General features: G+C 40.3%; 1 protein-coding gene across 5 annotated transcripts in view; it reads left to right on the top strand.

Moving 5' to 3' along the window:
• The window catches only part of eml4 (EMAP like 4), a 367,604-nt gene that overhangs the window by 320,785 nt on the left and 22,192 nt on the right, over positions 1-24,627 (top strand). For 4 of the 5 annotated variants that reach the window (XM_078557148.1, XM_078557147.1, XM_078557149.1 and 1 more), the window contains 2 exons: positions 17,667-17,764; positions 24,105-24,192. In XM_078557148.1, coding sequence (XP_078413274.1) covers positions 17,667-17,764; positions 24,105-24,192 — 186 coding nt within the window. Of the gene's footprint in view, positions 1-17,666; positions 17,769-24,104; positions 24,193-24,627 lie in introns of all 5 variants that reach the window. The other variant, XR_013578703.1, reaches the window with a different exon arrangement.

Here is a 24,627-nt window from a genome sequence, read left to right on the forward strand (position 1 = left end):
TTCCAGCATGCGCCCACTTGCATGCATGAACCTGTGTGCTGGCCCTCCTGTTACCCCCCCTGCCCTCCACACACAGGCTGCACTGAGCACTGCCATTCGCCACTCACGCTGGGCAGGCCTTAGTTGACCCGCCAACATGAAATCGCGGTCCGGCCCTGATCATCTTCCTGACTGCCCCTGCTGAGCCCGCCGGAAGAGGGATAAATCCTCCTCTTGGTTTTATTTTGATACTAATTCTGATTCCTTCTGAAACTATTTAAGATTAAATACTTGAAACTGCTAAATCAGGATATCCTCAATCCAGGTAGTTCCATACTTGCCTCAGGTATTCTATTGTTGTGATAGTAAGTTTGTTTTGTCTTGTGAAAATAGAAATATTACCGATTGGGATTATTATAGGTTCATGCTATAAAACATTTTGTTCACAAGTTAACATGGTGTATCTGGGGCTGTACTTGTGATGAAATAAACAGAGCTCCATGCAATTGTATTAAAGCCCATACAATACTTTAAATATTTTCAATATGAAAATTAATTAGTCCAAGAGCAATTATCTTTGACTTTAGGCACAGGATTATAGTAGACTCCGAAACACCAGAAAACGTACATAAACTGGGGACAAGCAAGCATTCCTTTGTGGGGAAGTCATGCTCCTAAATCCTGCTTGAAGGCAATGCATGTACTGAAGACATTTTTTTTAAGTATCTTCTAAATTCAGCACTGCTGCAAACATTTTTTTCCCATCCCTATAATAAAATTGCATGTTGGGTAAATCTGCAGCTTAATTTATAATACGCCTCTGTCCTCTGCTGCACTTTTATTCTAAGATAAAAGCAAAATTCTAACGCCTTGCCGTCAAGTCATCAGATCTATATTCAGGATTGTCTTTTGAGCTATTTCAGCTATTTGGGACTACATGCATTCTTGCTAGGCTTCTTTGTTGTCATGGTACACTTTAAAAGTGATACTATTTACACATTGCGTTGATCCATGTAGGGGAATAAATTGACTTCTCCCATAAGAACTTATTATTTTCCTCCAATTATCTAAAGGTTTAGAAAAGTTTGGTTTCCCGCTCTTCTAAGTTGTTCCCTTGAGGATATTTATGATTCTAACTCATTTTAGATTTTATTCCCATAGTTATTTTATTCAAAGGTGTGGTTCTAAATTGTGGATGTGAACGTTGCAAGTTACTTTCCTTATAAATCACTTTTTTTTCCCAATTTAAATTAAGTTAAAGAAACCTTGCAAAAATCTATTTTATTTCCATAAATTATTTATGTATGAGGTTTGGTGTCTGGAGTTATGAATATTTTCTTGTGCTGTTTACCGTGGCTTTTAGCTACTTACCACTGGTTTTGGGATTGACCAGCATTAGGAGTGTAGCATTGCCATCAGTGCTGTAATGATACAACTGCATTACCAAAATTATGCCTGCTAAGGAACATTATCCTGAAAATAATGGTTGGACCAGTGTCCTGGCCAATATTTAACCCTCAATTAACATCACTAAAAACAAATTATCTAGTCATTATCACATTGCTGTTTGTGGAAGTTTGCGGAACACAAATTAACTGTTGTTTTTCCTGCATTACAACAGTGATGACAGTGCTTCATTGGCTGTAAAGGTGCTTTGAGACGTCAGGTGATTGTGAAAAGCACGATATAAATGGAAGTCTTTTTATGCATGCATATGTTTTCATGATAAAAGCCTTCATTCTGAAAATAGTCCCCCTCAACTTTATGATGGCAAAATGTTGTGTAAAGTGTTATTTTGATTTCAGAACATAATTTTTTCTTGATTTAAATTTTATTCAACCCATCAAGTCCATTCTATCCAGAGTTGATACATAATTTTTCCCTGCTCCCCCAGACCATTGTTACCCGTCTCCTTTAGGCACTTCCTTCTTTAAATTTCTTGAAAGATTGAGCAATGGGTTACTAATTTACCCCGCGCTCTACACTGCGCTTGATCTGAGGTGCGCAAACTTCTTTCATTTTTCGATTTGATCCAATCCATTTATGCTGTTATATTGCTTCAACAGATGACCTCACCATAAACAATACTTATTTGAAACACGTCCGCACCATAAACTCACTTAAGCAGAAGCAGTTTGGCATGGCAATTAATTGTGCCACTAAACATGTAACAACTCTCTCTGACCATGTGCTCTCAGAAAGCGAGGAGTTTGTTCTTGCGCATGGTTTCAATTTTGGTGTGCCCTCCTCCCAATCAGACAGGAAGATGTATTTGCTGAGTTCGAACTCCTCTACTCTCAACTATCCCGCCACAAACTAACATCCACTGAAGACGCTGAATCCTTGAAAGTGCACCTAGCTGATCTAGCGTATGCATATTGTGGGATTCCAAACGACCTGTCTGACTTTCACATGCGACACAAATGTCTTGCAGCGTTGCGAGGCCTGAAGTTCAACGTGGTCATACATATCAGTAAACCTGACAAAGGGCTGGGAGTATTTATCCTTAACAAGCGTGACTATATCAACAAAATGCATGCTATTCTTATTGACAGGTCCAAATTAGTATCCATTGGACCTGCCGCTCAACATGACGAGACTGCCTTGCTCGAAAGTATGCTGACAAATGCTTGCTGGACTTGTGTAAGAGTGATGAGCTACCACATGATGACATGGTTCGCCCTCATGGTTCGCTACGTTCGCCTATGTATGAGCTGCCCAAAACACACAAGTGGTGTCCCTTTACACCCTATCTTATCTGTGACCGATTGTGCACAACATGAATTGGTCAAATGGTTGGGTGAATTGATACAACCAGTTTTGACTAAGTTTTCCACATACATGGTGAAGGACTCCTCCACATCTGCGAAGACCACACAGGACTTGCACATTGATAGCTGTGTTGTGTCCATGTGCTCATTTGACATTGCTAGCCTATTCACCAATTTTCCACTTAAGGAAGCCATAGATATTTGTGCTGCAGCACTATATCATGGCGATCTAGACCCGTCACCATTGCGGGAATCAGTATTCATTAAACTTATAAACTCGGCAACTTCCGCAGTTCAGTTCAGTTTTAATGACACCATGTATGCCCAAATTGATGATGTTGCCATGGGATCCCCTCTAGGCCCAGCTCTCGCAAACATCTTTGTTAGGTTTCATGAGAAACATGTCTTTGATGGAATGACACCTAACCTCCAATTATTTCCAATATGTGGATGATACGTTTGCTATATTTAAATCCACAGCTGCATATAATGATTTCCTTAATGGGCTTCATCCTGCACTCAAATTCACCTTTGAAATGGAACAGTCAAATGAACTCCCCTTTCTTGATATACTAGTTGAGAAACCTGCCAAGGGGGTTCTCTACCATGGTCTGCCACAAGCCAACTTTACTGGTCAATATACACGTTAGGATTCATACAGTTCCACATGCTACAAGATTGATCTTATCAGCAGCCTTTTAAATAGGGCCTGAGCTATTTGCTCACCGTGCAAGCTTGATGCTGAAATAGGGTGCATCAAAGGCATTGTGTAGGATATTGGCTACCCTGATCAGGCCATTTCAGGCTGCATATCATGCAAACTCATGAACGGGCTTCAGGCCATTACTTTTGGCCTTGAAGATGCCCAGTCTTCCTCAGGTTACTCGAGAAGGGCAAGGTATCTCAAAAATATGAGCAACAGGTAAAGCTATCTGTTTCACACAGCTACTATGCAGTAGCAACATGAGTACTATTTGCCACTAAAAGGATGCTGCCATCAAGCCTAGCACACATGAGTAATGTGGTATATGAATTTCAGTGCCAGTGTGATGCTAGTTATGTAAGCCGTATGACCCAAATACTGTTGGATCGTATCTGTGGTGATTGTTGCTTTAAGGCCAGCCTCACTGAGTAAGAGTCACGTGGTCAGAACGACCAATCAGCACCAAGCGCAGGGAAGCTGATAAGGGGTGGAGTTTTCCTAGTCTAGGGAATGTATTGTAGCCTTGCTAGAGGCCTGCAGCTAATGCAACAGCTCTGTAAATAAAGTTCATTATTCAACTAAAGAAGCCTCTCAGTAGTACATTCCAACATCTGACAACGAGGATAAATGATCCTGGCATTAATCTATTGCCCTACAGTTGTGAGTATCTCTTAAAAATATATACTCACCAGGATGCCTCTCTTTGGAAGGATCGACTCATTTGACTCTTCCATGGAGGACTGGACTCAATACATAGAGCGTCTTGGGTTTTATTTCCAGGAAAATGAAATAGGGGAGGAGGCAAAGCAATTCTCTTGAGCATCTGTGGGAGTCAAAGCTACAAACTTGTTCGTAGTCTCAGTCCGAAGCGTGCCCGACTCCAAATTGTTCAGTGAGCTCATGGATTTAGTGAAGGCCCATTTTTCAGCCCAAACCATCAGTCGTTATGCTTCATTCAAATTTAATACAAGGGTGAGGGCCCGAGGCGAATCAATTGTGACACATATGGCTAAGTTAAAGCAATTGTCAGCATTGTGATTTGAGTGAACTTGAACAACATGCTACAAGATCGGTTACTTTGTGGCATGTGCAACGATGCTATTCAGCATCAATTGCTGGCAGAAGTCGATATAAATTTTAAACTATTAATGGAGATGGCGCTGGCCATGGAAAGCACTGAAAAAGATTTGCAGGAGCTACAGAGCTTGCAAAATGGCGCCGATTACCAGTTAATGTGGGAACCTGCAGCCAGACGTGACACTTAAACCGCAGAAGCAACCGCAAAGCAGGAATCATTCCCAATCACCCAGAAATCAAAAAAATATACCGGAGACAATCAAACAGAAATCCTGAATTTGAAATGTCATATGTGGGGGTAACCATATTCCTGAAACATGTAGATTTAAGGAGGCCGAGTGCTATTACTGTCGCAAAAGAGGACATTTGATACAGCAGTGCAGAGCCAAGTCCAGACTGCCAAGTAACCAGCCAGCAAAGATGTTAGAAGTACATAATGTGAAAGAGCCTGAAATAACTGATTCTGACATTCACTCTCTTTTTAATCTTAAAGCAGTCAAGGCAAACCCTATTACTATCACACTGCACGTAAACAGGAAGTCTCTAATTATGGAGGTGGATACTGATGCATCAGCCACAATGATGGATGAGCACACATTTCAGTACCTGAGAGAAGGTACCCAACCCTTAAGCCTGGAGAGAACTTTTGCCCAGTTGAAGACTTACACGGTAAAAGCCATAAAAGTAAAAGACACTGCCATGGTACCTGTGTGCTATGGGCAGCAGTCAGCCCAGCTCCCAGTAATACTAGTAACTGGGGAAGTACCAAGCCTTCTGGACCACGATTGGCTAAAAGAAATCAAGTTAAATCGGTCGAAGATTTTTCAAGTGCGGGCAGGAGGACTGCTAGAATTTTTTTTTTAAATGATAGTGTCTTTCGCAACGAATTAGGAAAAATCAAAGGCTTGCAAGCCAAGATTTATGTTCATCCACAGGCAACTCCCCGATTTTTTTAAGGTAAAACCAGTGCCATATGCCTTAAGAGAAAAAGTGGATACTGAGTTAAATAGGTTGGAGGAACTAGGCATCAAACAGCCGGTTCAATTTTCGGAATGGGCAGCACCTATCGTCCCCGTACTGAAACCAGATAAGACCATCCGTATTTGCGGCAATTATAAGCTAACAGTTAATTGGGCAGCCAAATTGGATAAATATCCAATTCCAAAAATTGAAGGCTTGTACGCAAAGCTGGCTGGAGGTCAGTCCTACACGATCAATCTTGCACTAAGTTGGATATGAGCCACACGTACCAGCAACTCGAGTTAGATAACATGTCCTGGGGTTATTCGTAGCACATTAAACACACTCAAAGGGCTATTCCAGTATACACGCCTACCTTTCGGCGTGTCCTCGGCATGTGCAATATTTCAAAGGACAATGGAGAGTTTGCTACAGGGATTACCCTGGGTTGTAGTATACCATGACGATGTCCTCATAACTGGATCGACAGAGGCCGAGTGTTTAACAAATTTAGAGGAGGTATTTATAAAAGATTTTTGGAAGCTGGAGCCTGACTAAAAAAGGAGAAATGCACTTTCCAAGCCACAGAGGTTACCTATCTGGGACACCGTGTAGACGCACAAGGATTATGCACAAGGATTACACCCTGTGGAAGAAAAGGTTAAGGTGATAAAGGAGGCGCCTTCCCCCACAAATATCACCAAACTCAAATCGTTTTTAGAGATGTTAAACTACTACAGGCGATTTTTACCCAACTTATCGACTGTACTGACCCCCTTGCACATACTGCTGAAGAAACACCATCATTGGTCCTGGAAGGCTCCATAGGAAGCAGCCTTCAATAGAGTAAAACAACTGCTGCGCTCCTCAACCTTGTTAGTGCACTTCGCTCCATCTGAAGAATTGATATTGATCTGCGATGCCTCTCCATATGGTGTTGGTGTAGTATTATCCCATGAAATGGACGATGGCCCTGAGAGGCCAATAGGTAACGTATCAAGAACCCTCTTAGTGGCCAAAGAAGGTTATTCGCAGATCAAGATGGAAGGACTGTCAATAGACTTCGGAGTTGAAAAAAAAAATCCCCCAGTACATACATGGCAGGCACTTCACTATTGTCTTCGATCATAAACCACTTTTGGTCTTTTCAAAGAAGATGAGGCTATCCCACCGATAGCCTTAGCAAGAATTCAGTGATGGGCATTAATTCTGTCCACCTACGAATACACTTGCAAGCACTGACCTGGGAGAACACATAGCGAACGCAGACACCCTTGCAAGAAAGCATCAAGTGTACTCCTGTACCCCAAGAAATTGTCCTTGCTTTGAATTTTTTAGGCATATTGCCTGTCTGCATGAAGCAGATCAGGAACTGGACCAATCGAGATTCGCTTCTGTCCAAAGTGAGAGACCAGATACTTACGGGATGGTTAAATGAGCCAGTCTCTGAGGAAATGAGAGTTGTCAGGATGGCTTCATACTCTGGGGAGTAAGAGTAGCCGTTCCTGTACCAGGCAGGGAACTGCACCTAATCGAATTACAGAGCACTCATCCTGGCATTTCTAAAATGAAAATGCTCGCCCGGAGTTATGTGTGGTGGCCTGATATAGATGCATATATCGAGAAGTTAGTCAAGCACTGTCAACAGTGCCGACTGTAACAAAAGTTGCCAGCCACAGCTCCACTATACACGTGGGAATGGCCGGGCTGACCATGGGTGCAGATCCATACAGACCACGTGGGTCCATTCCTAGGCGCAATGTTTTTGCTCAAAATGGATGAAGATTTTTGAGGTGAAATCATCTATGTTGCTTTTCAACTCACGGATTGCCCAAATGCCCCAATTGCCCAAAGTCATTGTATCAGACAATGGAGCCGTATTTACAAGTGCTGAATTTCGGAACTTCAATCTAAACGGCATTAAACACATCCGAACTGCGCCTTACCACCCTGCATCAAACGGACTAGCTGAGCGACTCGTCCAAACTTTCAAGTTAGGACTAAAAAAATTGTCGGGAGGAACGTTGGAAACCAAAATCTCACGCTTCCTTCTTAGCCAACGCACGACTCCACATGCAACAATGGGAGTTCTACCAGCAGAGCTGTTTATGAAGTGTCGTCTCAGAACAAGACTGAGCCTCGTATTTCCAAATTTACCTGGAAGGGTACAGCCTGGAAATTTATAGTAGATGAAGCCGTATATGTGAGAAACTTCGGTAGTGGTCCAAGTTGGATCCCTGGAATTATTGTCTGTGAGACCAGACCCCTTTCATACCACATGGACATGGAAGGCCAGATTGTTCGTAAACACGTGGATCACCTGAGGAGCAGGGTGATGCTTCTACAGTCAGTGTTGCCACCAAGGAATGCTATTGAGCCTGTAAGCACCGAAGTACCTGATCGACCTGTTATAGACATCACTATTCGATTCAATGTAGATATCAGTTATGAGCTGCCTCTGCCAGAAGAGGTACCCATTATCGCAGTTCCTTTTAGTGTTGATCCTGTAGGAGAGTCTCAGGCTATAGAATTATGCGCCTCTACCCGGAACAGACTTGATTTGTAATTGCTGGACTTATGTATATGTGTATAATCTGAATTTATGACAGAGTGCCAGTGTGATTATTTCTAAGATTTTTGATATTGTTTTCTATTCACCTGTATAAAAGTAATTTGTGTAAATAAGGAATGTAAAACAAGGAATTAAAGGGAGAGGGATGTGGTGATTGTTGCTTTAAGGCCAGTCTTACTGAGTAAGGGGGATGTGGTCAGAACAGCCAGTCTGCACCGAGCATGGGGAAGCTTAAGGGGTGGAGTTTTCCTAGTCCAGGGAATGTATTGTAGCTTTGCTAGAAGCCTACAGCTACTCCAGCTCTGTAAGTAAAGTTCATTGTTCAACTAAAGAAGCCTTTCGGTAGTACACCTTTACAGTGTCAAACAGCATGTCTGTTGAAGGGTCATGAGGACTCGAAACGTCAACTCTTTTCTCCTCCACCGATGCTGCCAGACCTGCTGAGTTTTTCCAGGTAATTCTGTTTGTGTTTAGCATGTCTCTGCTGCTGTTTGCAACGGGCAAGGTATAGAACGTACCCAACCAGCCTGCTTGCAAAACTCAATACACATTGTCAGGCATTAGATGTGATTCTGCGGTTGGTCAACATTTGCTAAATAATCTTCAGTCTGTCAAGAATTACGCTGACAGCCAATTTAAGATTGTCAGTCAGGCTCACAGTGTGGTGCATTTGTGTGTACTGGAAGCTACATACATTAATACACAGGGCCCTGTTCATTGCAGACAGAAAGACCATGCACACACATTGCGTTTGTTTCAGCTAAACAAAATAAGTGACAGCCATTCACTGACTTATTCTTCAGGGCAATGCCTTGATCAATCAGGGTCAAGCTGCCTGGTTTAAATTTCAAACAATGCTTGGAAGTTAACTGTCAGTCACCACCACTGGTGCATTCTCCATGACAACGCCTCTACCAACGTTTTTCATTATTTCCATGACCCTAAATACCAGTACAACAAATATCAATCTAGCTCCTTTAAAAATTATCAATTGACTCTGAATTATCTACCTTTTCTAGAAGTGTGATTCATAGATCCTCTTACTTTGCTTGTACCTAGTGAGTTTTCTTTTACATGTTTTCTCTAGTTTTATTCTCATTGTCCTATTTGCCTATCTTATAAGCACTAATAATCAATTTTAAGACCGTTTTCTTTAATTTTAAAATGAACAAATAAATGATTTATGTGCTAGCACATTTAAAACATTTAAAACCATGACTTAGACAAAAAATTAATTTTAAACACTACATTGTTAATCAGAGGAAATGGTAGGAGAAGATTTCCTTTGTTGGCATCTGGTATGTGAGAAGGCAGCTGATCCTGTTTTTGTTCCCCAAGCCATTTGCATGGCCTGATCGGGCCTCAAGTACAGGGTCTGCCTCTTGGCTGGGCATGTGAAAAGCCAGGAGGAAGTGGAAGTGCCACAGCAGGCTTGAGAGGCAAGAGAAAGTAAGGTTACACTTCCAGGATTGATTCTAGTTTCAGTCAGCTGGCTGTGTCCAATATTGCTCATTAATTTAAATGTACCAAGCATCACAGTTGTAACAAACTCAAAAACAAAATCTCATATTTGTATAGATGTCAGTAGGTAATTCCAGGAACTTAAGATATATCAGACAAGTCAGCGTACCCAGAACCTCTGCTGATTTGAATCCAAAGCAATATGTTGATTTGTCAGTTAAAATAAAACCTTTTGCTAAGGTCAGCCCACTCCTTCACATTTGTAATTTGTTGTACTTCATGTATTTTGAGTTAACAGACTCAGCCAAGAATTGTGAAAATACTTTTAATTCAGTCTGAGTTTGCCAAGTTAGTGTTGTAGAGTCATGCCCTTCGACGACAGTGATGCAAAATAAGCATTTACTTATTGTGTTCATTGACCTTTTAATTATTTTAATAAAGGCCTATAATAAAGAATGAACTGATATTCATAATTTCTTGAGCTCTTCTAATGCTGAAACCCTCATCCATGTGTTTGTTACCTCTGGACTCTTTCAACTTACTTCTGGCTGGCCTCCCACTTTCTTCACTTTGTGAACATGAAGTCATCCAAAACTCTGTTGCCCATGCCCTAACTAGCACCAACTCCATTCACCCATCACCCCTGTGCTCGTTAATCTACATTGGCTCCCAGTGAAGCAGTGCCTCAGTTTTAAAATGCTCCTTTTTAACAAATTCCTCGATGGTCTCATCCCTTCCTATCTCTGTCTCCTCCAGCCACACAACCCTCTGGGATATCTGCACTCTAATTCTGGCCTCTTGACCGTCTTCGATTTTATTCACTCCACTAATTGGTGTAGCCGTGCCTTCAGCTGTCAAGGCCCTACAGGAATTCCTTCTCCCTACTTTTTTGTCTTTTAAACACTTCTTAAAACCAACGACTGACAACTTTTGGTCCTCTTCCCTAATATACCCTTGTGGCTCAATGTCAAGTTTTGTTCTATAATGCTCCTATGAACTGTCTAGGAATGTTTGATTACATTAAAGGTGCTTACTAAATTCAGGTTGTTGTTCTATAACTAACTCCTTTGAATTGGGAGATTTTAAATCAAATTCAAGAACATCTTTAAGCCTTTAATCAAAAATACTATACTCTTAGGGATCATTTATATAGTTCTTTTGAGAAATATATTTCACATAGTGATTATGACAGTTAAGTAAACCTGCTCTCAAACAGCGAAGTGAACATGGTTGAGCATCACTAATAAGAAACTATGGAAGAGCAAAATTAAATAGAAGCAAACTGTCCTACATATGTCTTTAACTTGCATTGAAAAGACCTACATAACTAGAGGGTTTGGAAAAGGGTAACAATTCCACTCTGAATTTTTTTATTCACAGCCATCTGATCTGATGGCCTAAATCGAGGACATGGAACAAGAGTGCACCTTCAGTACCACTATAATATGCCTTGTTTTCCACGGTCATTTCCAATTATTAGAAATATCACTTGCTCATTTTGGACAGGTACATATCTATATGCAGAACAACTTTAATTGTTTTGACACTATTTTTGATGACCCCCACTGTATGCCTACAGCAGTCCATATCCAGCACTGTCTCCTTCCTGCTATGCCTGTAGGCTTCAAATACAGCTAGTGGACGAACATACATATGCACTACCCCCATGCATGTGAATTCCAGCCACGCCATGAGTATTAGGCGCACACACTGCATGGCTTCAGATCTTTGAGAGCAAAAAGACCTAATGATACCAAGTAGATCATTAGAGCCCTGTTTTCTGATTGTCCATATCTATTTATTCAATTTGTCAAAGCCAGAATAACCTTACCCAGTCCGAACACTAGACTGATAAAGTTGGTCCACTCAATGACAGTAATAATGAGCTCTGGGCTCAAATTTTATTCCATTTATTTTCAGGAATGTTGTAAAGCTGCCTGGATTGGGTAGCACAGAGGGTAGTTCTTTTGGCAACCAGCTTATGTAGCACCACCTCCCACTCTGTAGCCATCAACCAGCGAACCTGGTGTTTTGCCGCACTGTCACTGACCTACAGACTGGTACCTATGCCTTGCAGTCTTTTCTCTTCATTTTTGCTTGTTGCCTTCCTCGTTCTCCAGCAACTTTCAGGATGATGAACCCCAATTGTGATATTCCTGCAGTTGGCTTTGTGCTTTTTAATTTGACTGACACACTTCACTAATTTCGCCATCATGGCTTCATATCGTTCTTCGATCTACTCTGCATGACTTTAGTAGATTCCTCCACATGAGCTCCATCTGCAATACGCTGTATGAAATGATTTCCAGTGGCTAAATCACAGCTTGATGCTCTACCAGCCTTGCTCTTTCAACAGGGGAACAGTAAGCTCCAGATCTCTGAGCTCTTCAGCCAAAAGGCAAAGCAGCCCGACTTTCTAACCAGCAATGTCTCCCATTTCATGAGCCACTGCTCCTTTTTACTTGTACTCTGTGTGTCATCAAGTGCACTCCCGCTCATGCGTAATAGATGTAGCGACAGTAAATGCTGTGAAGTAATGCCAGCGGTTTGAAGGACCTGTGTTGTTAGATGCACCATATCTAGAGGAGGAAAAGAAGTTAGGAGTATTTTTAGAAGAGTTGAATTCACGTGTCACTGTATAAGGAATTATCTGAGGATTTCATAAGATTTAGGAGCTGGTGTAGGCTATTTGGCACTTTGAGCCTGCTCTGCCATTCAATATCATGGCTGATCTAACTCAGCTCTAGTCTTCTGCATTATCCCCATAAACCCAATTCCCTTAGTACCCAAAAATCGATTGACTTCTATCTTGAATATACTCAACATCTAAGCATCCACAGCACTCTGGGATAGAAAATTCCAACGACTCGCACCCTTTGAGTGAAAAGATTTCTCCTCATCTCAATTCTAAATAGTCGACCCCTTATTCTGAGACAATGTCCTAGGTTTCCCAGCTAGGGGAAACATTCTCAACATCTACCCTGTCAAACCCCTTAAATGTTTCAATTCGATCACCTCACATTCTTCTAAACTCCAGGGAATATAGAAATGTTCTGCTTAATCTCTCCTCATCGGACAATCCCTTCCAACAATGTTAGAAATGCAGATCCCTTTAAGAGTAAACCAGGACAAGCTTCAGAGTGATTTGAGAGCAGGTGATGCTTATTGAAGCCTGTACTTAAGAGGTAAGTTTTTCCCCAGTAGGGGTGTTTGCTTTTGGACAGGGAAAGGATCCAGAGGGGAAGAGTGGAAACTGGTATTTATATTGAACTAAAGTTGAATAATGAATGTCTTGTGCCTGATTTGGTAAATGGCTACCCACCTATTAAACACCTCAACCCAAGAGCCAGTCTATTGAGCCTTCTCTGCACTCCCTTGAGGGCAATTATGTCCTTATTTTGGTAAGGAGACCAAAGCTGCACGCTGGGTGTGGCCTCACCAATGTCCTATATAATTGTAGTAAGACTTCTTTACTCTTATACTCCAATCCCTTTGTGGCATATGTTAACATACTATTTGCCTTCCAAATTGCTTGCTGTATCTGCATGTTATCCCTGTGATACATGTACAAAGACAACCAGGTTTCTCTAAATGCAAACATTTCCTGATCTCTCTCTATTCAAAACGTATCCATTTTTTAACTTTTCCTACCAAAGTGGATAACTTCACACTTTGCCACATTGTATTCCATCTGCCATTTTCTTGCCCACTCACCCAACATGTCTATATTCTTCTGTAGACTCTTTGTCCTCTTCACTGCTTACTTTGCCAGCTAATTTTCTATTGTTGAAAACTTGGATGTGTTACACTCAGCCCCCTCATGTCAGTCATTAATATAGATTGTAAATAGCTGAGGTCCAAGTACTGATCCTTGCGGTACCAGCCTGCCAACCATAAAACATCCCACTTATTCTGTTTCCTGTCCATTAACCAATTCTCAATCTATGCTAATATATTTGATGAGTGAATTAATTCATAGAACTAAAAACCAATGAAGTAATTAATTAATCAAAAAAGTTTAATAAGGTTAATAGACATGGCAGTGCCTTCAGCTGTGGCTCAGTTCATAGCACCCTCGCCTTTGAACCAGAGGGTTGTGGGTTCATGTCCCACTCCCGGAAACCAAGAATTGTGATTGTACTCGAAAGAGTTGCAATCTGTGACTGTTGATAACTCGAAAGAGTTTGAGTCAGAAGGTTGTGGGTTCATGTCCCACTCCAGGACTTTGAACAAAAAAAAAGTCAAGAACTGTGAATGTACTCGAAAGAGTTACACTTGCTAAAAGCAATGTACAGTCATCCGCAGGACCTGTTCTCTGCAAACAAAGGGAATAAGTGCAGGTAGCTAGCAGCCATGACTGAACTTGCTGTTTCTTTGCACAGTGGAGCAGGCAGGAGAGCAGAGAGCCAACAGCCTCCTGATGCATACATGTGGCCAAACAATTAATGACAAGGTACTTAACCTGTCCAATCCCATGAGACCCAATTTTGTCATAATCTGTGTGGCACCTTATTGAACACTTTTCCAATATCTAAATATACAGGTTTCCCCCCAATATACCCTACTAATTACATCCTCAAACCCTGAACGGAATTGTTAAACACTATTTCCCTTTCACATTATGATTTATATATAAGTGCCCTGTTATCACATCCCTAATAGATTTTAGCTTCTTGCTGACTTCTGTTAGGCTAACTGGACTGTAGTTCCCTTTTTTCTCTCTACCTCTTTTTTTAAAATGGCAGAGTTATCTTTGCTGCCTTCTGATCTTTGGAAACCGTTCTCGAAGATTCATTCTCTAGGACTGCAGCTACCACTTTTAAAACAATAGGATGCAGGTCATCAAGTCCAGGAGATTTGTCACCACTTAATTCCATTAATTTCTCCAGTATTATTTATTATCTTATACTGATTTCTTTAAGTTCCTTACTCCCAGTAGACCCTTGGTTCCTCATTATTTCCAGAATGTTTCTAGTCTCCTCTACCATGAAGACAAACACACAGCAGGGGATGGATTTTCAAACGCCCAGGGAGGCAAGGTTAAGTGTGGACAGGCTTTGAAAATAACACTCCCAAAGGGCATGTTGGTCTTCTGGCACCTCAAGAATATGCTGCAATTTTCAAAGCGAGGGCAAGCTAGAACAGGAGGAGCTGACAACCTGATTGCCTCCAATTAACTGCTCATTGAAGAGCTTGTTAATGGGCTGAAGAGAGCCAGAAGTAAATTTTCATAATGGTGAATGGGAAAAGCAAATGGTCTGGGGCACGTTCGTGCAAACATGTTGGGAGCACTGCAGGGAGCCATAACGTGATGTAGCTGCTGAATTAACATTGAAAAAAACAGGTTATTTCAACTGAGGTGCTCCAGCAGTGGCAGAAAGTTGCCATTGCTTGAGCAGAACAGGTTAAGTACCTTGGTTAAGTAACTGTTTGGCCACATGTATGCATCAGGAGGCTGCTGGCTCTCTGCTCTCCTGCCTGCTCCACTATGCAAGGCAACAGCAAGTTCAGTCATGGCTGCTGGCTGCCTTGAGCATTGCACTTTATGCTGCAGTTAAGGCACACCATCTGCTCTGCCATGTCTATTAACCTTAATTTACTTTTTGATTAATTAATTAGTTACTTAATTGGCTATTTGAGTTCTATGAATTAATTCACTCATCAAATTTAGTTAGTAATTTAGTAAAGTAAAGCAAGTTTCCTAGCTTAGTGACAAAAAAACAGTAAAACTCAGCAACCAGTCCACCTGCCTGCTGTCCTATGTCATCACTCCTTGATTTTTTGTTTGTTGATTTTAAAACTCTGGCTCCCGAATCATCACTCTGGCTCTCAGCTCCTGCTCTTTCCAATCTCCGCTTTGGAAAGAGCAGGAGCCAAGAGTTAGAGCGGAGATTAGAAAGAGCAGGAGCTGAGAGCAAATATCCACTCTGGCTCTCCTATGTGCTCTCTTGAAAAAAGAATACAAAACTTAAGAACTGCCTTTTGTTCTTAATAGCTGCAGTAAAATACAGATATCAATACATAGACAGTGCAAAGCATTTTTGGAGTAAATGCATGTAAAAGTGTGAATGAGGAAACATTTTAGATTGAAAGATGGGGCAATAAGGTGCACTACATCGTGGACATTGATAACCAATTAAGACACTTGGACACAGTGTGGGAAGAAAGTTAGTAAAAGTGGCAGGCATGCTTAGTATAGTGCATTCTTAGATATGGATGAATATTCTTACCTTGCCTGTCTTTATATGGTCGTTAAAGTTTTTCTTGTCCTAAATAACATGTGCAGGGTGTTGATATTAACTGCTGGGCCCAAGTAAATCTCTTTGGTGCCTTCTATATCACTGTTCCAAAGAGGCCTCCCTCCTTTACTAACCACCAGTTATTTTATAGCAGAATTCAGCAGGAAGTGGGGGTTCCCTAGAGCGTTTACAAAATTACTTTGGTACTGCAAAAGCTACTAAGATATTTCCTGGCAAATTAACATATTGGAAACCTTTAATTCCTGTTTCCAACCTGCAACTCCCAATAGGCAAACTTTAAACCTGAGGCTTTCCCAATACCCAGAGCAGATCCAACTTGTTAAAAAGAGAAAAAAGCAACATATTGCAGATGCTGGCAATCTGAAGACAAAAAAGAAAATGCTGGAAAGACAGCATCTGTGGAGAGAAAGTAAGGTCTGGATTTTGTGAGGTGTTTTTGATGGCAAACTGTCAGTGTTTGCCACCATTACACTCTGAAACTGATCGCAATGCAGAAATCTTAAAGTTGTGGTCCATCACTCACTGCTCCAACAGGCTGTGTTATGCACCCTGACCTCCCCATCCCCAGAGGCAGTAATCAGTGAAACCTGTTAATGTGGTGTGAACTTTCCCTTTTCTGCTCCTATATCGCTGTTAGTAATCACATAAGAAGTTACACCTTGTTAATCAGGTGTACTTGGGTTTTCAATGCTGATCAGAGCAACAACTATCACTTAACAACAGATCTGGACCCCAAAATAATTTCTATTGGTGGAATGTTAATAAATGTCTCATGATTTAATTGCTAGATTTTTTGATTTTTTATAAGTTCTCATGATATTTCAGCTTCTGCTTTCATCTCATGTGTATGCCCTAATCTTTATTTTACTGCATGTAAAATTAGGAAGTGATTTGGCTTTTAGTGTCTTTCATTCCCTAGTTGGCGGTCTGTGAGAATTCTTTAATGTGGCTGGTGCTTAGACAACATGATGATAGCACTGCAGATCCATGCTGGGAATCTCCATAAAAAAAGATACTGTAACCTCTCCAAGCTGGAACTCTATTTTTTGGAAACCAATTTTTATTACTGCTTTATATTTTACCATATGCTTCAGGTAAATACTCATATCTGCGATATTTTCCGGTTCACATACTTGTGGTTAGGCATTCTAAAGTCATTCTATAATCCAGAGATGACTTGGTACCAAGCATTCCAGATTGAATAGGTTACAGTGTACTACAATCAATTGCATGGTGAGACAGGTAAAGTTCTTGCCACAAAGACCCCTAGATCTCTATGTGGCTTTCTTCAAGGCCAGCCATCAGCACCCATGTTTGGCAGTTCAGTTTAATAACGTGATAAAAGTTCATTTGTTTTTCTCTCCACAGATGCTTCCTGACCTGCTGAGTATTTCCAGAATTTTCTTCTTTTATTTCTTAAAATGATGCTGACCCCAGAAATGACAGCTTGGTTAACACTCAGCAATATAGGGCAGGCATGAATTTTGCTCTGCCCCAATTCTTTTGGGCTTGAGCCCAATTAGATAATTCAGCTTTCAAATTTTTGAGTGGGCACATTTGGCTTAAATTGTAACTAACGCTAGCTGAGCTCAGAGCACTATTGATACAAATTATGATATAATTTGTGCCCCAGATTGTATTATGGCAAGCAACCCACCATAGAAGTGAAGTGTGTGAATATTTTGGGCGGAGGGGGAGAGGGATCCATTTTATCGTTTCAGTAAATTGCTTAATATGTTGTTCAAACTACTGCTAACCATTCTTCTAGAATGCTCAACAGCAGCTCTTCTGTCTTAGATATTCACGGAGCTTGATGTGCTGAAAATGCATGGCTATAATTTGCTAATATATGTATAGTTGAATGTTTTTTATTTCTTTTACAGATGGCAATTACTTGGCAGTGGGGTCCCATGACAATTTTATTTACATCTACACAGTAGCCGAAAATGGCAGAAAATACGGCAGACAAGGAAAATGCACTGTGAGTGAGTACTAAAAATGTTTAATATGAGGTGGAATTAAAGAGAGAAGTATGGACATTTACTGATTTCTTACCAAGCATGCTTTGCAAATGCATAGACTTTCAGAAAATGCACTTCCATTTTTTTTAACTTTCCTTTTAAATGATGAGTTGCAGAACTATCATTCCAGAAAATCATACGTTTTTACCCAACTGACTCAGGAATGCAAACGTAACTTTTAGATTAGAGCAAGTGCAGGAAAGTGTATGTCTTCCTGTGTTGACCTGTTTTTTATACTTTCAGCTTGCAAACCATTGAGGTTGAAAGAAATGCTCATGCTGTAAAAAGCTGTTGAAATATCCAATGTAATTTTATTACCATGACTTTAACCTTGGCCTACAAAATGTTGAGTTAACTTGCTGTTAAGACAATTAAATTTACAATTAATTTATCAAAAGTAATGTTTAACATACATCATATGGTGTTTGGATAAGAACATGTAGGTCCCTGTGATTTGTATTTTAATCCCTTAGAAATATATTTACTGTTAGACCAGCCACTAGACTTTGATCAATGGCGACAGCTGTGGAAAAACTATTGAGGAAAAAAATAAAATTGATACTTTTGTGATGCACCTTTTCAACACCAAATAAGTGCTTTTTGAGGTGCTGTAAACATGATAACTTGATTTTCTGAGAGAAGTCTTAGAGTCATTACAGCACAGAAGGAAGCCATTCGGCCCATTGAGTCCATGCTGAGAGGGCCCTCTTCCCACCACCCCCCACTCTCTGCCATTCCTTGGAGTTGTGCACTGTCTTCTGCAAGGAAAGAAAGCAGAGCATTGTGAGTGTTAGAAATGAGAGAGGGGAAGGGCAACATTTTATGGAAGGTGACTTTGACAGATGAGTATGAGATGGCACAAAGTGAGGGTGAGTGTGAGTGTTGGCTGCTCAGATATGAGGAAATGCCTTGAGAAAGAGGAATGAGTGAGGAGAGGATGATCATTTAGGACTGAGATAAGGAGAAATTTCTTCACTCAAAGGGTTGCGAACCTTTAGAATTATCTACCCCAGAGAGTTGTGGATGCTCCATTGTTGAATATATTTAAGGCTGGGATAGACAGATTTTTGGTCTTTCGGAATAAAAGGATATGGGGAGAGGACGGGAAAGTGGAATTGAAGCCGAAGATCAGCCATGATCGTATTGAATGGCGGAGCAGGCTCAGTAAATCATACAGTCTACTTCTGCTCCTATTTCTTATGTTCTAATCCATTCAGGTCCATTCCCCAATGCTCTATCCCTATAGTCCTGGAATTTGTTTCCCTCAAGTTCCCATCCAATTTCGTTTCAAAATTATTCATTGTCTCTGCTTCCACCATCCTTGTAGACAGTGGGTTCCAGATCATTGCCACTCGCTGCATAAAAAACGCTCATCCTCACATCCCCCATGCATTTCTTGCCCAAATCCTAAATCTGTGTCCCCTCATCTTCATACCATTAGCTAATGGGAACTGGTTTTTTTTTTTACTACCTTATCCAAACCTGTCATCATCATATACACCTCTATCCAATCTACCATCTCAGAGAATCACCCCAGCTTTTCCAATCTAACCTTGGAACTAAAATCCCTCATTCTCGGAACCATTCTGATAAATCTCTTCTGCACCCAATCAAGTGTGGTGACCAGAGCTGGATGCAGTATTCTAGTTGGAGCCTAACCAGAGCTTTCAAAAGTTCAGCATAACTTCCCTGCTTTTGCATCCAATGGCTCTATTTATGAAGGCTAAAACCCCATATGCTTTGCTAACCACTCTCTCAATATATCCTACCACCTTCAAAGATCGATGCTCATGTTTCCCCAGGTCCTTCTTTTCCTGCATACACTTTAGAACAATACTATTTACTGTATTGTGTATCTCTAAACAAGCCTGTTCAGTATTTCCACATAATTCAATCCACAAGAATTATGGATCAGTCTTCTAACTTAAATGTTTCCCTGCTTCTGTTATCAGAACTGTTCATTCAAGATGTGCTCTGACAAGAGCACTACAATTTAAGCATGATTTCCTCAAATTTGTCCTCTACTGGTTTGTTCAGTGTTGCATTTATTTTGTTGATTGCTGCTCCACAGTGATTGAGCATGGTCATTGTAATGTCTGAAACTCTTAAATTCCTTTTTAGGAAAATCTGATTTTTGTTTGTATGTGTAATACAGAAATCTGGATTTCTCATCAGTAAAGCTCAATAAACATAAATTGGTGATTTGCTTTCTTTTCAGTAAGAATGATTAGTCACAAAGGTTAAAGCTCTGGCTTTCTCAAACAAGAATCCAGCCTGCTCTCAAAGCTCAAATTTCAGCCAAAGGAATTTTATACAGCTGCCAAATTTCTCACAGAATGGCAATAAGCTGCTCATGATGGTACAAAAACATTTAACTTTTGGAATTCAGCTTCTGGATTGCAGAGAAATTAAACTGAATGTAAGATGATCAGTGAAGTCTTATTAACTGAGGAATTTTGGCTGAATTCTTACTAACAATTCATCGGTTCAGCTATATCAACTTCAAGATAAATGACATTTTTGTAATAACATGCAAATGTTGCAATTTTTTTAGGGCTGCCAAATAATCAGTTAACTTCAGTGTGTTAGTGCATTAACTATTTTTGGCAATTACTTTTCTAATGTGACAGTCACAGAAGTTACCACACAAAGCCTGTGATTAGCATGAGAGTCCACAGCAAGTGAAACATGAGGCAGAGAGGCGCAATCACATCAGGCATGTTTTAATTACCCCTGGCAGTGCGTCAAGCAAAGAATGGATTCAGTGACCCATGCACTAAGTGCCTTCAGCATCCCACTGGAGGCCTCAGGCTCAGTGCCTGTGCCACCAAAGCCTTCATCTACAAATTGGTCTGAGGCCTTGCTCACTCTTATGAATCTGGGTGCTTTAAACTACAATTTAGCAATAGTTGCCAAATCTGTGGATATGAAGGTGGAGAGGAGCTGCCAGAGCAGGATAGATGTCTGAAATATCTTGTATCATTGAAATGGTTGTTCCAAGTCCTTGGTTTCCTTATTGTGCTTCTGATCTCACCTAACAACCTAGGAGCTTGCACTTTAAGAGATTGCAAGTTGAGGCTTGTATTGGGACATTCTCAGTTATAACTCTTATTTCTGCTATGTCAGTGATTCTCGAGCTTTTCTGCTTGAAGGATCCCTTGGATTAATGATCACAGATTCTACCCCTCCCCTGTCCCAGCCATATCTAAATTATAATACTATATCAATGAAAATATTTGATATAGGGTAACCGGCAAATGTAATAACCTATACAAAATTCACTGGCACTACAAACCAATTCAGTAAATCCTGTTCCAGTGATCAACACGAAATCAGCAAAAATAAGCAGACCACCAGATGATTATTTACAATGCAAATCTTCATGCTGCTTTCAGCACTCCCCATTCCACTCGCCTGACAGCCACACTCCACTCCTACCTCTCACCAAGCCCATCTCCAGCCATCACTCATTCGCTTACTCTGGACCATTTCCTGTAGTCATTCATTACAGGCTTATGGGTAAAAGTAGGTAAGCTGACACCCTTGAAAAGCCCTGTCCTCTTAAAGTCTCTGAATCTTACTCTTGAGGTTATATCATGGACCTGCTGGAAAGTCTCTGTAGATTCAAGTCTGAGAACCACTGTACTATGTCAGGTTTGAAAACATTGTTTTCAGGTATGATAGAATAGCTGATATGCCCAGAAGTATATTTTAGTCTGCTCTATGATTGGAGGTATGTTTTTCGCCTGATTAATCAAGTTCCTAGTCTACCCCTTTTAACAGAAATTGTAATATATATGGGATTTGGTAATGAAGACCAAGCAATTGACCAGTGTCTTTATGGACTGGTTAAACTTACTGTGCAGAAGAGTCATTTAGGAAGATTTAGTTCACTGTGTATTGGGGGCAAAAAACACAATTTCACTGAATTTAGGCTGCAAGTACCCTATCTTGTGCAAAGAATCACATTGGGCATAAGTAGTTACATAAATTTGAATAAAATAGCTGCAGTAATTATATTAAATATATGATCAACATCAAGATTAATGTTTAAAAATGTGTTGCAAGATTAAATGTGATTTTTAAATTGTGTGAACAGCCTTAATCTTTCTCACATGATTTTACTTTGCTAGATGGTTCCTATCCTCTGAGTTTAAACCTGTTTCTCCTGAATAAATTTACTGTTATTTGCTTTCCCTTTTACAGCTAAGGAAAATCTTATTGCCTCAAAAATACAGCACAAGTGAAATTTGGCATTAATAGTATATCCCTTTACTGGCCATTGTAGGTTGTACTTTGCTAAAACTGTTGTTTGGAAAGATTGATATGGTTCAGTTCAGTAATCTTGTGTGATAAATTTATTCTAAGACATGTGGCAGATTTTCAGAAATGAATAGTTAGCATTTTACAGCAGTCTGTTAAAAAGAACAAAGCAAGGCTATAAAAATTCCTTTGCAACTGAAGCCCATTTTTCCCCCTAAAAAGAAGCTTATTAAATATGTCAATTTTTATTTAATGTGCTATTCTTCAAATGGTGTGCAAACACATTTTAAGAGTAGATGAGATTTCTGTCCCTTGTCCTTAAGAAAATTTCTGTCTATGTTCATTCTGATGGAATCTCATTACAAAACCAGTGTTTGGAGAATCACAGACTTGTAGTGACTTGTTTTTCTTGCTGTCTCAGTGGTACAGCTGTCCCTCTTCTCATGCACCTAATTTTAAGGAATTAAATTTTGAGGAAAAAATAAACGCAATTTTCTAATGCGAACACAGTTTAACCCCTAATGGCTAGTGGCAAGTTTGAGGTAGACCCAAATGGAAATATACTAGTTGCACCCAGTTCACGAAGGTTAGCTCATGTGTTATTTCAGATGAAGATTTGGAGGGGTGCATGAAGCACTTTGAAAATAGAAAAGCCTATAATTGTCTGTAACTGAAACTTAAAGGCAAACTGATAAAGGGAAATGTTGAAATAAGGAAGCAACAATTATTAAAGCTTTTTGAAAGGCTCATAAGGCACTTGAACCCCATTGGTTGCCTTTGCCGAAATCAAAAGAGGAAAGGAGAACTGAAAAGTGACTGGCAAAAATTAAGGGAAAGGAAACACCACAAGCCTCTAGGTAAGTAACATGGCAGTCCAGCAAATAATATTCTAGTTGATAGCTGCTGATATGGAGGTGGTGCGGCATGCAATGGTTGCAGTGACCCACTGTGCCATTCTAATGACACCATCATAATTGGCAGTATTGCAGCATGCCTATGGACCAGGCAGCGTCAAGCTTCAACCCATAGTTTGAATGATACTGTCACTGGATGTGCTGGTCCTTCTTTCACATGGTAGCATTTCTGCATATTGCGCCTGATCTGGATTCTATGTAAGCAGTTCCCTGCAGCCATTGCCAGTGTAGATGTGCTAGGACCTGTAAATATGACTGGCATCTTGGTAGGTGAAGCTAATCAGAGTACACTGCCTGCTGATCACCTGACATGCCTTTCAAGCCTTGCTACTGAATGCATCATATACAACATCATGGCTAGTCAGTCATATCCTTAGAGTGCTGCCTTAACTTCTTTTGTGAAGATGAACCACTGCAAACACTAATTGTCTGCCAAAACCAAGTTTGCCACTACCAGTCTAGTGAGAGGACCACAAACACTTCTTTTACAGCTTAATTTGCCTGACACCTCTCTTTAGAGCCTCCTGCTCCTGTTCCAAGCATTGAAACTCATTGGTACCAGAATTAGTGCTAGGAGCAAAAGGAAATTTGAACAATACGCACAAAACCTCATGCAAACCTAAGTGTCTGCAGAAGAAAACAGGAAAATAATTAAAATACAATGTGACTAAATCTTGCAGATTTAATGTACTTATCTTTAAATCAGGTATATCGAACTCCCTAGCAATCCATGCTTTCTATTTTGCATGGGCATCTATGAGCAATGTTATCCTGCATCCCCAAATATCAGAGATTAAAGTGAATGTTGCCATGAAGTGCATGCCTGCTTGGGATGGGTGCTTCCTATACTGCTGGAACCACCTCAAAAAATTACTCCATGCAAAGTGGACAGAGTTCTGTCAAGACTCTCACCCATTTTCTGCAGCCGGATATTCAATTCTAGCAATGCAAAGGACAAATAGTAGTGGACAATTGAAGCTCAATTGTATTGTCTGGTCAACATTTTGAAACTTGATTTGATAGCTGTTGCATTCCTACTATTTTTTTTACCCAATTTAAAAAAGGTGTAATTGACATATAATCTATTAATTGGTTTTATGATTTTTTTTCCCCCTTTCTTCAGGGACATTCCAGTTATATTACACACCTTGACTGGTCACCAGATACAAATTTCATAATGTCTAACTCGGGAGACTATGAAATCCTATATTGTAAGTATCCTGCTATTTCCTCCCAAAACTGAAAAAAGGAGTTTTTTAAGGTATTCTGTTGGTTTCTTTGTTGTTTTAAACAATATATTTTCTTTCAGTCTGTGATAAAACTAAACTGAAAACTTAGTATCTTATTGACAGTCTTTCTATCTCAGAATTTATGAATCACTACCAGTCCACTCTACACTGTTTAGTCACCTAGGCACAGAACCCAATTCATTATAAATTACCACTGAGCTGGATTGGCGCCAGATTGTAGTAAGACTGCTACAACTTCTCATTCTGTGGGGAATGCTAAATTTCACAGACAGCATATGTATGGCCTATGTTAAACTCTGCCAACATAGTGGCAGCTAACGTATTTCCGTGGCATAGTTTTGTTTTCCCTTCTCACCACCCCAAGCTCCAGAGTTCCATATAGTCTCAAATACACCA

The sequence above is a fragment of the Cetorhinus maximus genome, chromosome 14 (genome assembly GCF_964194155.1).
Source record: "Cetorhinus maximus chromosome 14, sCetMax3.hap1.1, whole genome shotgun sequence".
Classification (NCBI taxonomy): Eukaryota; Metazoa; Chordata; class Chondrichthyes; order Lamniformes; family Cetorhinidae; genus Cetorhinus; species Cetorhinus maximus.